Here is a 17,439-nt window from a genome sequence, read left to right on the forward strand (position 1 = left end):
GGACGCACACACGGACACACGGACACACGGACACACGGACGGACGGACGGACAGACGGACGGACACACGGACACACACACGTACGGAGCCCGTTTCATAGTCCCCTGCTCGAACTCGTTCGGCGGGGACAAAAAGTTGAAAACTTGAAATTTGGTCTCAACTGAAACTATACAATCCCTTTCAGGTCTCACAAACCTGACTTCACTGACATGTTGGCTGGCTCAAGCCAAGAGATATGCACCACTGTGGCCATTGAATATCATATCATATCAACACAATGGGAAAAATACATTTAATATTGCTCCAGACCCACATAAATTATGCAGTGCTGTAACTTGCCATCATATATTTTATATACATACACTTTGTACATTAACACTTCATATTAAAGCTGCAAACAAACATTTTCTCTTATTTGAGCCAGATATACGTCATATACCATTATCTATCTCGGTTGCAGAATTATCTGAAGCCTCTGAATTGCTAAATTTACATTCCATCTTCAAATTGGCAAGACATTTTCAAAGATCACGGTAAATACACTTTTTCATTTTGGGGCGCACCTATTGACATTGCCTCCATCATGTTGTCGCTATTTCCAGAAGCGTCGGCCGAGAACCTGAGGTGCTTCTCAGGCATTTCGCTGATGGACGCCAGGTTGCCGCTGACCCTCAACTGGGCCGCCTCCCTGGACTTGGCTTTCTGAGGTAAGGAACTCAGCACCTGGAATCAAGCAGGCAAGTAAACAAACAAATTTACTGTAAAATTTTCCCGAGAATGTTAGTCAAATTCCTATAACACTGCCCAACAATATCTGCAGATGTACCTTCAGAATTCATCCTTCATGTGTATTCATGCTTACCACATTTTTATGAAGACTACTTTACTACTCATTTGGTATTTGGCATATGAACACTTCAGGACATTTTCAGCACAAAATATTTTTGGGGTGAAGGAATTTGTGCGAAGTCCACGATCCACTGAACTTTCATAAAGGTAAACCTATTAACAATCCATGTCTATGAATAGGCTGAAAATGAAAAATTAATCATGCAGAGATCTCCACTTTCCACAGCATTTCAGTATTCACATAGTTGCTGTCAAGTGTGGGATTTGGAGATTTCACTTTAATACAAAACAAGGGGTTAATGCTGAGTGGAAACCTGTGATGGAAACTTGATTAATGTTTTGACAGGGGAAAAAAAGGGAAATATGGACTCACACTTTCGATTTCTTATTGAAACATCATATATACAACTCATTATCTATTGCCCTCTTTTAAAGAGAAGTCATCATCCACTAAACATCTCTTGAAGTGGGATTCCAGACAATAAACGTAATTTCACATCTTGTAATACATAAATCAATAGTGCCATACAATGATTTGTGGAATTCATTGCAGTTCTCGAGTAGACAAAACCAATATTCTGAACAACCTGAAACATAATACACTGAACAAGGGTGATGACGCAGGAAGCTCACACATTCTAGCTATGTAGCAATGTAATTCCATTACAATACCATTTACAAGTTTTACCTGTGTAGAATTTATATAATATGCTTTCTTCTTTTGTTCTGCTTCTTTGAGCACCCAATCATGCATTCTAATGTGAAGCTGCTATGTTTTCATTCTTGTTCATTGTGATAATTTGTAAATAAATTTTGAAATCCTTCATATTTCTCATCCCAATCACTTTAAATTCTAAAACTCTGTACCCTGTTTAACCAATTTACAGATGTTCAGACGCAAAAGTCTGAAAATCATCCAGAAGTTTCCTTCGAGGTGGAGGATGATTCTTACCTTGGATTCAGAGAGCATTCCTGGGCAGTCGTTGCTATGGTTTCCGAGGGCAATGACCAGGACATCCTCTGGTTGCGTGACAACGACGCACTCCGGGTGACTGGGGGCCTCGCTCGTTTCCTCCTCTTGACCGAGCAGGGATGCGTTGGAGGCCGTTTTCCCGATCCTCTTTGCAACATGGTTTGAAACTGCCAAGCACAATAAAGTGAAGTTCAAATGACACATTAGTTTTAGAAACTTCACGCTTCTTTCACGTGTGGCTCTTTATCGAATTGTTTTTTTCTTTCTTACATGATATTTTGTACAGGTTGCATGTAAATCGATAAGATTTGAGTTCCCATTTTGATATGCTCACAAGCACACGTCTCCACAGTCTGATATTCAACAGTTTTGATGCAATTTATTTGACTTTGAATACTATTGTTAATGTGCTGTTGCTTTAGTTTAAATCAGCCCATTAATTATTAGGTCAAAGAGGGAGTGGATATTTTCAAAAATGGATTTGCACATACAGAGACTCCAACCCCCAATATCTCTTTAATAGAATTGGAGATTCTCCGGCCTGGACAGTCTAGCAAACTGGTGACTAAAAAATCATGCAAGCACGCACAAAATATTATGTGTGCATAGTACACATCACAAATATGAGGCACTACTTCCCTTTGCGGCTGGGGTCCAGGCCACTTAGGCTTTATAGTGGGTCCTGGAAGCTTTGAGATACAGATGCCTGTGGTGCTCTCTCTGTACTATTTTTTGAAGTATCAATGACAAAACTAACTTTGGGTGGGAGAAAGCTAAATTTTAAGCAGGAGAAAAAATATCTTAAGAGGGAGACACACAGCTACATAGAGTGGGAAAAATTCAAACTCAAGTGGGAGATTTGGAGAAAATGGCCTCAAAGCAAGCGAGACTCCAACTCTCCCATTTTGGGCTTGGATAGTTGGAGAGTATCTGCACATTTTCCTTAATAAAATGCTTGTCATTTCGAATGATAAACAGCAAGGCATGAAACAAATTCACATGCTGCCAGTGTACATAAACTCATTTCAACCTCTGCTTGGTTGTAATGACAATGATATGACTCAGGTTGCCATTAAGAGGAACAAATACTGTTTTCAAACAGGGCAATTCCCCCCCCCCCCCCCCTTGTCTGACAAAGCAAAGTAGATAAATGTCCATTGCAGTTGATAGACAAGTGCCAATAAATTTCACCTGCTGGAGTGGCAAACTAGTAGTGGTGACCCCCTGGTGGGTGGGCATGTGGAATTATAGCATCCTGTGCTGATATGCAGGAAATAAGAGTCCGAAGCATTGGTCAGGATTGGGCAGCATGCAAAATCCCTTAAAATGATTGGACTGGCATCAAAATTGGACAGATTAGTCACATGGCTAAATCGGTACTGTACTGACAGGGTGCCAATAACAGTTTCCCTACCACTGCTGACTACACCTGCCCTGTGACGTTTGTCACACATCTTTCTTTGCATGGTCTGGATTGTCACTTCATGGCGTTTCTTATCCTTAAATATTCATAAAGGTTCATAAATACACTCTAATAAGTATGCTCTTTTGCAATCAGTTCATTCATGAAATGTTTTAAAAATGATCACCTCGGGTGCCGCAGTAATGAAACTTATACCAAGAAGGTATGAGTGCAATGCAGTCGACAGAGTCTACTACGCAATTTGAGAAACTCTGTCTGATATTATTACTAATGGCGTGTCCAAAGTAGCAGTTTCTTTTCTAACTTTATCCTGACCATACCTTTTGAAGCGAGGTTTCCCTTAAAGCCGGCACTGAGATTAGGTGATGGTGAGGGTGGGGTGCTGCCCGGTTTAGGTGGGGTGACGGGATTTCCCAGGGTGGGGGAGGACTTCTGGCTGGTTTGGGGCTGACTGGCCGGTAGGCTTGCAAGAAGACCCTCTAACTCTTTGAATATTGCCTGGTCGGGGTTGGCCGCTGTCACAGCTCTTGCGTAGCCAATCTGAAAGAATCATGCACAGGTATATATATATCATTGAAAATCCCAACATCTGAGCTTTTTATTTCACATTGCAGGAAAAATATCCAAGTTAAAATAAAATAAAAAAAATTATCCTTTCCTTTTTGCCGTTGTAATGCCTAATGCTGCAAAATCAGCTAACCAATCTGTTGCACACACTGACTAGATACATACAAACAGCCTTGGCATATGGCAGTGTATTTCGTGTGTAGCCACATGGAGGACTCCAATCAGTGAGCTGAAGGCACCTGACACCTCAAGATTTTTTCTGTGTGCATTCTCAGTCCAAATCATTCATTCATCCATCCATTCATTCATTCATTCATTCATTCATTCATTCATTCACTTATTTTTTCCATTTCCTACCACAAATATAAATATTTTACAGAAAATTCAATACATATTACATCACAATACATAACAAGATAACGCATTGAACAGTTTTTGGTACATTTGCAAGGCAACTTTCACCTAATGTCATTTTTTTTTTTAATGTCATAATCTTTTATAATCAATATCAATGGCCTATGTATGAACATGATTCATACAGAAGGTCAATTAGATTCTTGTCATAAAACTTAAAGGTTTCTTTAAAAATCATGTACAATTTGACAATAGAAGAATAGACAAAGAAATCACTTCTTATGACAATGTCCAAGCAGTTTCTCTTACTAGTAACTATTACTGCTGAAGTCTTCTATGCATAACTGAGGAAAATTGAAAAGCATTATAGAGCAAGTCAAGACAAGAAGAAGAGTTAAAGGGTTAATGATAAAATTTGCATGTGGTGAATGAAGGTCATGTAGCAAATTGGTAGAATCAGTTGAGGTACACTCTACATAATAATGTCAGATTAATCTTCATTCTACCTTTGTACCCTAAAGAGACTATTACCCCGCAATAAAGCTTGTGAAAGGAAGGTAAGAAGGGGAGGAAAAAAAAGGTGCGCTGTATGTGCTGGCAATTTAGAGCTTAACTTACAGTGGAGTTTCAGGAAGTTGGCTCTTGCGGTCAAGAGCATTGCAACCGCTGATTGTATCATAACAGAATATGGTGGTATCATTCGTTCTTTACATTTCTTCCCATACCAACAGTTCCCAGAATGATTCCATTCTAGATTCATTAGCTATTAAAAAAAAAATGACTCAAGAACAAAATGATCCTTAAACACTGTTCACTTCTACAAGCTTGTTAATGAGAATGCAAAATAATTCCTTTTCTAAGCCTCTAGAAGGCAGTGTAGCATAATGTTATGCACAATGACATTCTGTGGGCCAAACATGGCAAAAAACATGCATTTCAATTTAAAACTGATTTTTCATTTACCTTCTGTTACTGTTAAGGAAGCAAGGAAATCATGGACATGTTCATTTGTTCCCTATGATAATTAGCCTTTTAAATAAGCTAGATGAAATACTCTTTCACTTTACTATAAAATAATCTTCATAAATAATAGTAGCATTAATTGCAGTACAGGTAGTATACTGTTATGATAGAAGTAAAAATAATAATTAACGGTATAATGATGATAAAAGCAATGATGATGATAATAACATTAACATCCATCATCAATCTAACAATGTCTGATTTGCCCAATGTAGCCTCTTCAATACTAGCTTGGTTCTCCCATACAGCCTTGATGTTACACTGCCCTGGCATTGCCAGGTATCAATCTCTACAATTGGGACAAGAGGGACATTGTGGGTAAAATATTTTGTCTCGGGATGTCCATGCATCCAGTAGATATCGAACTTGACTCAGAAACTCTTTAAAATCTCACTGTCTCACCCATCAAACAAATGATGGCCCAACTAGAGTTGAAAGCTCATACTTTTACAAGTACTGAAAAAAAAACCCAGAAGTTTTTGGGTGCATGAATTTTTCGTGAATTTCTCGAGGAGCCTGAATTCCTGAAAGTAAAATGCAGGTGAAAGTTTTGGTCTATACAATGCATGATTATGTCTATGCTCATAACTTTTTTATGAAATAGTTGTACTAAACTGTATAGTTTATAACCAAGCTATTTTATCCAAACAAAAAAAAAAAAAAAGGACAGATTAACTTCTTTGATCAGTTTATGGAAAGAATATTAAACGTGCCTCTTCTATAGAGAATTGTTGCTCTGAAATAACTTCTGACCTGTAACCCTGTGCTAGATCAAGAGTCAACTGTGATTCCTGTCTACAAGTGTTAAAGATGCACAACTTGAATTTAACCTTTGTCCTAAAGCTGGGTAATCAATAGCCACGGGAATGACGATTTCACACTATCAACCACAGGAGTTTTGCTACTGATTTAATCTTCGAGAGGAAGATGGTACGCCTTCCTGCATTTCTGTCCTGTTACACTGTGTCTGTTAACCTTGAGCGTGAAGCTGTGTGACTACACAACTGTCAGGTCGGACATTTCTATGAAGCAGGCTGAATCGGAAGAGCAGAGGCATGACGGCGGATTTCTGCCGCCTTTGATCTCCTACGAACAACACATTGTACGGAGATTCCGCATCAACCACAGAGACTTAGCGGACTTCACACTAGCAATAAGCTTGTTTCCACTCGCCTCTCTGTAACAAGTTTCTAAACTTGTTAAGGGTTTAATACGATAGCTGTGTCAGTCTCAGATATTGATAGCCTGAAAATCAAACACACACCTTGTGATGCACTTGAATGCCAGAGTACCCATGTATGCACTCATCATGGCGAAAGTGAATGTAATGTCATGCTGGACTCCACCTTCTCAATGATTTACAGGTCAGACTGTTCACACTTTAAAACAGATGGGCACCGAGGCAAAATTGAAATTGGGAAATACCTCCAGAACATAAGTGGCCAAACGTAATTTGAGGCATGTGTTTGGGATAAATAAAATTTACATTTACATTCAAATGTTCACCCATTGATGACTAGTCCCAAGGAGACTTGGGCAGGTATTTATTGGAAATTTGTATAAAATAGCAAAATCAGCTTGTCCTCAACGGCTTTACAAACTTTACTTGCTTGGTATGTAATGCTCCAAGAATCACGTTCACAAACGAGTTCTGGGCAAGTGTGAAAGCTCTCCGAGGCAGACAGGCTGTGCCTGACATTCACCTTCAGCCCTGATGCTGTGTTTCTGACAGCAGCCAGGGGGGAAACTTCAAATCAAGGACAGCTGCCACTGGGGGTGCCTTGTCACTTTCCTGAGAAGACACACAGTCTCTCCAGAACCTGTGAGGATGTGTTCTGCATCAGACTGGAAGCGAGACTAATATTGCTGCCCTGGACCTCTCCCTCAACTCCACACCAGACCAGACTCTCACTAATTGGATCTCAAACACCTTAGGGATGGTGATTGTTCTTTGGAAATAAAGGTCTTTTCCCTTTCACAAAATCTGGGATTCTGTTCTAAAATGGCCACACAAAAAACCCTCTTGTTTTGCCATATTTCAATGAATCACACTTAAATTTATCACTTACCTGCTTTAACTGTTTGATTCAAACAATATTGTTCTCAATAACCTTGTTCAATTGACTTTGTGTTACATTTACGTATGAAAAAGAAATGGGGAAATAAGATCAATCAATCATTTCTATAAGAAAAATTTGGCCAGTTTTCTGTGATTTCAGGACATTATCATTGTCCATAATCATGTCTAGTCTGATCGTAATGCTTTATACTTTCTTTTTTTAAACCAACAACACAAGAGCCAGTTTCAATTATATATTCAAAACACATGCATGCATTCGTTACATTTCATTTCACTATGAAAAGGTTGACTTCGAACAGCTGAGAAGCATGCCAAAGGCTTGTCAGACATAGCATGAACTGATGAATGCCAACTGGATTCCAAATATGAATGTAAAACTGAAAAGCTTGTTGCTGGGGCCCACAGGGAAAAATATATCCATAAATTTTAACACATTTGCTACATCAGCATCCTCTACTAAAAATGTCAAATCTTGTGCTTACATCCTTCGCAAGTGTTCTCTATGGCAACCTCTATAACTTGCCATAGGTTTGCTAAAGGCCTTCCTGGCCCAGCAACTAAGGAATGTGAATCAAAAGCACCATTCCACATTGTACTCTGAACAATCCCGGAATACTGCATTATCAAACTGGTTGCAACATAGCTATTGTAAATCTAAGATAAAGACTGTCTTCTCCGCAACCTATTGTCCTTTAAATGTCTGCCAAACACTTCGCGCTACGTAGGCAACCTAGCAACTTTCACTTTTGGAACTGATTAATGAGTGGAAACTGAACAGCAGCACAGGTGGTAGTGGCAGCGTGTGTATGTGTGTGTGTGATGGAGGAACAGCCATCAGACTCCAGTGAGGTTAAAACATTTTATGTAACTGTATACGTATTGTCCTCGATGATTTGGCAGCTCAAGCTACTAACTGGTGATGCTCACACTGAAAATAACATACAGACAGGAGGAATAACAAAAAGCAGCAAAACAACTGCAAATGTTCATCGACTGGATTTTTAACATGCACACCCATTATAGACCAATGTATACTGTTTGCCAAGACTATTTCTTAACTACAATGGTCTGACATTCTACTGTATTTTAGCAGAATTAGTCACTGCCTACTGCAAACAATGACATGGCTGGGGCAGAACCTTAGGGGGACCTAAGGGGCAAGGATGTTTCTGTGACAAAAGATAAAAGAGGCCCTATTGCATTGCTAACTGGGTGTATTTCAACACTGTCATACCAGCACTCATACAACAATACACACACACATTTCTACTGCAGTTAAGAACCAATTAAATGTGGCAATCATGGAATACTGTCCATGTTTTGTTGGGTCTCTGCAATATAAATTGTTTATCATATATATAACATTGGAATAACAGTGAAAAGCGAGGAGTATTTGTCTACATTTCTGCTTCCAGCATTTCAAGGTTGTCATGTTTATGGGACCTTGCATCACCAAACTATCACCAAAAGTGTCAAGATAAGATTTCTGAAGGACAAGATTCTCAGCTTTTTAATGTTGTATTATCTTTCGAAATCAAAACTACATGTTAACAACTTTGCCAAATGAAATAATAATGATAACATATTGATGTTCGTCGGCTAAAGAAGTGTGTGATAGAAAGTCAGAAGTCAGGATATGCAGCCACTTTTGAGAATAGATGCTGTGTGAAGTATAAGGGTTTATTGAAACTCACTGATTATGTAAACTCTCTGTTGTGAGCACACCCTAAACAGAAGAGATAATCAGATTAGTGAGAAACTTGGCATACCCATTCAGTGCGTTCTTTATTGTAAGTGACTACTGTAAAAGTAGAATTTTTTGTGCATTGTGTACAACATGAATCTGGCGAGAAAATTAAAGTGCGCCAATTTTGCTCGTTATATTTCGTATCATCTTTCATATTTGATTTCAAGATAGGTATAAAAGTTACGTTCAGATGGTGATCCTTAACTTCAAGTTCAGCTAACTTCAAGGATAAGCTCGTAGTTTAAGTACCACATAGACGTGCTCAGAGGTAAACTACCTGTAACATGAAGCTAACACGATGATAGGGACCACAAGATTTCTCATCAGTGTTAATGCTCTATCCATTAGCTGCAGGGGGAGGGGGGGTGTCCCCACTTCAAATTAATTAACCATCACGTGGACAGGAAAATCAACCAACTCGAAGTTAAGCACGACCTGTCTAAGAACCCCCCTTCGCTTTTGCTTCCAGGTCAACCTCCTGACTGTAAAACAGTGCACCTCATACTGGGGTCATCATGAACTTCCGGTTCTGTGGTTTTATCATTGATTGGGACTACACGTAGCTTGTAATAACCAGGGCAGGAGCTTATCATCATTGACAAGCTACCTTCGATGATAAGCTTTGTCATGTGGACGGGGACAAGAGGACAAGAGCTTTTCCTCTGAGGCCGTGTTTATGCTTCCCCTTTACGGGCCAGAATCAGCGTTTTGATACGCGTTTAGTTAAAAACGCAGTTGCGTCCTTAATTTTGATATAAACGCCGTTTCAAAACGCACAAATAAGTGCGTTTACGATCGGCGTTTCTGAGTAATCACGTTTGACGGGGAAGCATAAAACGCAACTCACATCACATGCGCGTTTAAATGACATCATCTCCATCGCCTTTCCGGTTAACACTTGAAAATGCACGCGCCAGCCGACCTTTCCATTACTGTGCTGCGCAACACAATTTGCAGGTGCTGATCCCTCGAGCTCCCTGTTTGTACAGTACTTTACTGTACATTGTGACAGACATATTAATGCATGAAGAACTCACTACATATCATACATTCCGATTTTGTCAACAATTTGTCCATGAAATAAAAACTCGTATTTCCTATCATTGTCTACAGTTCATGTACATGTGTATTAGTAAAGCAATCGAAATTATATTAGACATGCTATGAAACATGCACAATACATACACTCAGGCCAGAACTTCCAAAAAAGCGCGTGCCCCAATTTGACGTGCCTCTGCTGAGGTCAATGAAGCAATCACAAATGCTCTTTCCAAGGTTGAAGAAAGTGAGCATAAACGGTGCTCTCGTGAACAGCGTTTTGAATCAGCGTTTAAAAACGTTGATTCTGCCTTCGCAAATTGAGCATAAACACACCCCGAGTCAGCTTAACTTGAAGTTAAGGATCACAGTCTGAAAATAAACTATAAATGTAGAGGTATAACTGCTATGTTATTTCTGGTGTTCTGGATATGCTGAAGTCTCATAGCAGGATTGACTCTGCTATCGTAATGCGGACCAGTTGAATAGGTGACCGTACCTTGTTCTGTATGTGCTGCCCAAACCCTTCTCATAGCCGCCCATGGCAGCAGTGAGCTGTTTGAAGTGCTTGTATAATAGTCATGACAGTCCGCAAAAATTAAAAACACAAGAAATTCATCTCACCTGGGCGAGTGAGGAAAATCCACTTAACCCTACCTAGGCCGGGGGCCCCCCCCCCCCGACGTTCCACGCGCTGTATCGTTAACGCGAAAATCTATCGCCGCAATGTTTCATGACTTTTTTCTTTCGAGTCTCCAGCATCTTTTGACACCAAATTTGCGATGCCCGGGCACGCGGTTCCGAAGTTGTGCATAAATATGTATGTGCATGTCAGACCAAAAATTGCTCAAAAATGTGAATTCATGTACAATTTCAATGCAAACTGTGCTTACAGGCAAATTTCATAACAGCATGATTATTTTGGGGTTTTATTGATTAAAATCAATTAATGATATATTTTCTTGTTCTGAACAATGTCGCGGACAAGTTTCATCGAAAAAACAAAGAAAAACATAAAGTCGAAAAAACAAAGAAATACATTTAAAACTAGAAATGTCGCTAAGGCGACTGCTATGCCTCCGCCATAATGCATGATTCTCCTAATAGGTCTATAGTACATGTGGACAATGTATAATTACATTTTCACAATATTGGCAAAATATTGAAACTACATGTTTGTCACAAATGTGTTGAATGTTCACCTTCCTTTCATACCTAGGTTTAATTAGATGAATAGGAGAGCATGTATTTGGGGATTAAGGACTTTAACTTGACTTTGACCCATTCATAAGTGTATGAATACTGTAATTTTCGAGGTATGGAGAAAAAGTGTAATTTCTGTATTGAAAAGTACACTGTTACCATTTTCTTTTGGCCTTTGACCCTAAAATTCATAGGATAATCACTGTCAGGCAGAACATGCATAAATATGTAGTAAGTTTCAAGATAACTTGAGCCACTTCTGAGATATGGAGGAAAAAGTTAGTTCAGCACTTTCCTTTGATTTTTGACCTTTTGACCTTTGAGGCAAACCCCCACCCCCCCCCCCCCCCCCCCAAAAAAAAAAAGAGGAAAAAGAAAATTTCCAGATAATCTATATAAGGTTATACATGCAAACACAAGTGTAAAAAAAAAAATTGCTGGCATTACATAAATATGAGGGAAATAGTAAAGATTTGAAGTGTTGCACTTGACCTTTGACCCCTGACCTTTGACCCTATGAACCCTAGATTCTCTAGATAATAACTGCCAGTCAGTACACGTATATATACTATGTTCCATGAAGATACCTTGAACAATGTCCAAGGTACGGAGAAAAAAGCAAAGTTTTAATATTTCAACTTGACCTTTTGACCTTTGACCTTTGACCTCATGACCCGAAACTTTCACCAGAGAATCTTAATTGGGTAATACATGTATACACTAAGTTTCAAGAAAATATCTTCAGGCATTGCATAGATATGGAGGAAATAGTGAAATTTTACGTATTTGACCTTGACCTTGACCATGTGCACCCAAAAGTTGGTAGGCACAACTTCACCCCCTAATGCACATACATGCCAAGTTTCATTAGGATACCTTAAAAGGTTTTGATAGTTACCCTGTCCACAAAATTTATTACGGACAGACGGAAGGACGGACGGACGGACGGACGGAAGGACGGACGGAAGGACGGACGGACGGACGGACGGACAACCCGAAAACATAATGCCTCCGGCACCACTTCATGGCGGAGGCATAAAAACAGTAAAATACTTTGATAAGAAATTTTTTCTGATGGCACAATTTTTTTGTCTTATAAATTTGCTCAGGACACTAAAAAGAACATTTACACAAAAAATGTGCCCATTTTGAGCTTTATTTAGTGATTTATACCAAATTGTGTGATTTCATGCATCATTATGCATAAATTAGCAGAATTTAGCATAAATGATAATTTTTTATAAATTGAACTTCATGGTACTTTAGATTACATCATAGGCAATGTGTGTACCAATTTTCGTCGCGATCGCGCGGTCGACGGCCCAAAGTGTAAATGCTGATGCTAACTGTTTTTTTGACAATTTTTAGTGGAATTTTCTGTTTTCACTTTCGCTTGCCTCATGAGAGAGAAATGTAGAAAAAACAAAGTCGGATGGAAGATTAAAGAGTTCACAAATCTATTGAAGTACTTACACTTTCTTTTGTAATTCCATGCATATTACCCAGAATGCATTCCCTTTTATAATAAAGATCTAACAAGCAATGAAAACAGAAAATCAAAATGTTGTATCAAAACAAATTTTCAGTCCTGAAAAGAAAGTGATTCATCTTGCAACTTTTTATAGTAACATGTTTTGTGATCCAAGGTTACAGTACATATGGACTGGCCTTGTGTGTCGGGTCTGCATGATAGAAAAGAGGAACATTTATTTCATAAGCAAACAATTCAAAGGAAGGTAAATCTATAAAGGACATGACTTAATCACAGAATGGACAGAAGCCCCTTCTGCTCAAATAATGCTGATATTGTAGGGCTACAGTGTACAATAGGGGATAGTATACCTCTAAAAGGAAGATAAAGGTTGTATCGAAATTTGATTACTTTTTTTTTAAAGAATGAATATCAAGTTATAATACTGACAGAACTTTTTATCTATCTACCTAAGGAATGGATAGATAAAAAGACATCCAGGAATGCAATGAATCTGTACTTATTCTCTCTTTAAGATAATTCAAAGTCACTCTATTAGACATACATGATACATCCTGTACATAGCAACAGGCAAGATAAACAGTAGATTTTAATGTGGGAGAAATCTGACACATTCAAGTGCAATTCAACACTATGTCCATGTAAACATAGCATGTCATAATATTGACTGTATTTTGTCAGTATTGACAGTGAAAACATGGATTCATTTACTTTACCTAGAGCGATACTACATATGACACCTGGGAACACACAAATCTGTAATTTCCCTCTCTTTTTAAATGTAATAATTCGGCTGAAAGCACATCGAGCCAAAAGCAAGACCAAAAGTAGACTTAATGTAGGTAAAATCAGGTTTGTTTAACTTCAAGGCTTGTCATCAGTTATCAAATCTTATGACCTAGTCCCCCTGCCCCTCCCTCCTGCACATCATAATTCACTTTAAAATATTACGGTATACTGTACGAGCTGAAATTTTTGCGGTGGTTTTATTTTCGCGAATTTCGCGAATCGCTTTTGAACCGCGAAAATAACAACACGCCAAAATAACAACGCGTGAATAGCTAAGTTCAGTTAGACCCTCAGAACCGCGAAATTAACAACACGCGAAAATGTCCTCAAGTAGCAATTCGCGAAAATATCTGTACATGAAAATTTCAGCTCGTACAGTATATGCCAAATATTTCGCAAGGTCTTATTTTTCGCAAATTTTGCGAGTTGGGAGTTTTCACGACTTTAAAAACACATAAAAATATTAACTCTAATCTTGACCTGAATGTGATGTACAAATTGTACATGCATACATTTCTTCATTCAGACTGTATTTTTACAATCGCGAATTCAACCACTTGTGAAATTGTTGGGAAGTCCTGATTTGCCAAAAATTAGACTCGCTATATAAATGGCGTATACAGTCATTAACATCCCATCTGTGAAAAAAAAATATCATAGCAGCATGATTTCAAACTAATGTGATAAAGTGACTCAAATTCACAAAGGTACATGTACCAGTAGTTTAAATCTAATCTATGGTTTATTTTATGTCCACAGACTAAAATACGCACAATATACACTGATGTGTATGTCAGTGTGCACTTATCATAGAACATCCATGCTTGGAGCGTGTGCAGTTTTCCACCAATATTAATGTTATTGAAGTTTGCATAATTCATGACTAGATTTACGCTACCTTTGAGAATTCTGGCCTATACTGCCAACTATTAACAAAACATAGTGCATCTCAATCACGTGTTCTGGACCATTTCAAACATTGATGGAGGAATGCCTGGCTATAGTATTAACAAGAGGCCCTTTGCTTGGTATTCTCAAATGATGAACATCTAGACAAGTATTGCTCACTGTGATACAAACACTTGCAACAAACTGCATATGCGCAGTATCATTCCACTGTGTTATAATTTTATCATGCATCTCGCGTGTTGACTGATATTCGCAAAATGAACCACTCTATAAACAAAAATACTGCCTCTCCTCATACAAACGTGCTATACACCAGTAAAGAAATTGATACTTGTTTCTAATTTTGGTACTGGAGAATGTGATCTCAAGTGAAGTACAGAATTATGAAAAGAGAAAGGGAGGAAATTCAAGCCAGTGTGAGAGGTGAGAAAGAGAAAAAATATATAATACATAATGTATTAAAGGGTGTGTACAGTTCTGGTTGGGGTGAGGATTTAGCTTTTAATGTTTTGCAAGATATTCAGAAACCACTCTATGAGATGTCAAAGAGCATGCAATTCCATGGGGTATCAAAAGATTTATTTGATGAAAATCGGTTTTGAAATGGCTGAGATATCCAAAAACAAGGTGAAACAAAGAGATCTTAATAAAGTTGTGGTATGTCGCCTTTTATTATTGTCACTTTTTTGAATATCTCAGCCATTTGAAAACCAATATTGTCATTAAATAAACGTTGAACCTTTCTTAAAATTACATGCTCTTACATATTTCATAAGAGGTTTCTCATTATCTCACTTAGGAATGTGCAAAACATGAATCCCCACCTCAACCAGTATTGTACAGTCCCTTTAAGGAGGAAAAGAGCAGTGGAAGACAAAAAGCGAAGGAAGAAATGAAGAAGAGATAAAGACAGACAAGACAAAAAACATGAAACGGATCTTGAAAGGATTCCAGGGATGCCAACCTTTTAAAATACCCCGGACGTTGATGCATTTGACAGCAATGCAGTATTCAATGGGCTAAAAAGGAGTATTTTTGGTGGAAGAACAGGATTATTTCCTTTTTTTACAATAGATATTTGTAGTTATAAATACAATTTGGGAGATATAACTGGTGTTGTTCTTGTAATAGACATCTGTAGTAACACAATTGGGGGGGGGGGGGTATATTCCCTGAAACTTACAGTATTTTTGGAAATACTACATGGAAGAAGTTGGCATCTTAGAATTAGCTGAATTCCCAAAATTAGGAGAGAGATGAAGGGAAAGATAGCTCTGTGTGAACTTTGAAAGGCAAGCACAATCTCACCAATCCATGCAGTTCGGTCTCTGTGATGAAGGTAGAGCTCCGGGTCATTCCCTTCAGTTGGCTTGTTGTCGGGGGCGTGTCCGACGAGCTGAGGTTGTCAATGACCGCATCTAGGTAGCTGGACATACAGCCCTGATCACACAATTGAGGTACAGGGTATGAGAGAGTGAAAAGTGATTTCAACACATGCTGCTTGTACTGTCTAACAATGGAAATTGACCCATCTTAACAATGCATATAATGTGGCTTCACATGTATACATCACTTCCCATTTTCCAAAATATATTTTGTATACACACATATTTACATATTTTGCATGATACAGGATGGAAATATCATAAAAAGGTATTCTCACCTTGTTTGTAAGTCATCTTAAAATAGTTTTCATGCATTCCCATACAGCATTGGCATATCAAATTTCTTTTCAAATTTCAGTATTTTTCCACAATGAAATATACTGATATGATTCTATGATTTTACTATTTAAAAAAAGAAAGGAAAAAAAAAGCTGGAAAAGATCAGTACTAGAAAAATCCACACACTGCAACTATTGTTTGTACAGCTCTGGTAATGTACCTATCATGTGTCACCTTCAAATATTGTTTTCTAGGTTGCATCAACAATACAGCTTTTATCAATTCCCTTTATAAAAAAAAAGAAGAAGCCATAATCATCGTCATTTCCACACCCTGATCACGTCACTGGATGATCCTTTTTCACCTAGCAACCGTGCATCTGGCAAAATCACTAAATATTCCACATGGATTTCTTGGCAGTTTGCAAGATGTGGCGTACATGGGCGGACCACCCTGATCACAGCCCGGATCTGGAGCAGCAGTGCATAATGACCCTGTTTTCTTTAGTATCAATCTTTTAACAGCAAACTAATATTTGATATTTTCACTCCCTTGCATAATGGAAGTCCTTGCAGTATTTTGCAATTTTATGATTCTGCCACGATATGATAATCAGTCTAATCAGGTATTCCATTTGAAATTCACATGCTTTTAATTTTGAAAACAAATTGTTCATGTATTGGGGCTTGCTATCACTATGCCAGTTATCTGGCGAGCTTAGCATGACATCATAGAGCTAGAATTAATATAATATTTTTTTTCCTTCATTGATAGACACACAGAATTAATGTCTTGATAAAAAGAAGAGAATCAATTTCACATCATAATACTATCCAGAAATCAAATAAGGTCAACATTTATTTGCAAGAATAAAACCACACAATGCCTGTGTCACAGCTTCAACATTTTCTATTCTTTGAATTTTAAACATATTCAATGTCCACATATATTCGAAACTATTCCTGATCATCCTGAATATTCCAAGTTCATCCTTCTTTATAGAGGCATAACATCCATTTCACATTAATGGTTGGCTTTTGAACAGTGGGTAAACAACTTCTTGAAACTTCCAAGCAGTATCTAGCCAATTTATCAGTTGATATCTTCAATATAAGGATTGAAATTACCCATAATGCTTCGTAATATTAACTGAAATTTGTCACAAGTGGGGTTGATTATCATAATGTTTAAATGTCTGTCTCAACAGACAAACTACTTGTCAATAATTTGTAATCTTCTATAGGCCACTCAAGTGACATTGTACTGACAAAAAATAGTAAAACCCACTTCTGCACAATGAAGTAAAGGAAATTGCAATCGTTTTATAA

At 38.1% G+C, this 17,439-nt stretch overlaps 1 protein-coding gene across 1 annotated transcript in view; it reads right to left on the reverse strand.

Moving 5' to 3' along the window:
- LOC139740364 (GTPase-activating protein and VPS9 domain-containing protein 1-like) overlaps positions 1 to 17,439 on the reverse strand; it is a 48,845-nt gene that overhangs the window by 15,358 nt on the left and 16,048 nt on the right. Inside the window, exons 3-6 of the mRNA XM_071650958.1 lie at positions 15,756 to 15,887; positions 3,566 to 3,785; positions 1,802 to 1,989; positions 564 to 723 (exon numbers count right to left, since the gene is read on the reverse strand). Coding sequence (XP_071507059.1) covers positions 564 to 723; positions 1,802 to 1,989; positions 3,566 to 3,785; positions 15,756 to 15,887 — 700 coding nt within the window. The remainder of the gene's footprint in view (positions 1 to 563; positions 724 to 1,801; positions 1,990 to 3,565; positions 3,786 to 15,755; positions 15,888 to 17,439) is intronic.

Source organism: Diadema antillarum, unplaced genomic scaffold, assembly GCF_040938485.1.
Source record: "Diadema antillarum isolate AM-2024a unplaced genomic scaffold, OU_Dant_1.0 seq00000850_RagTag, whole genome shotgun sequence".
Lineage (NCBI taxonomy): Eukaryota > Metazoa > Echinodermata > Echinoidea > Diadematoida > Diadematidae > Diadema > Diadema antillarum.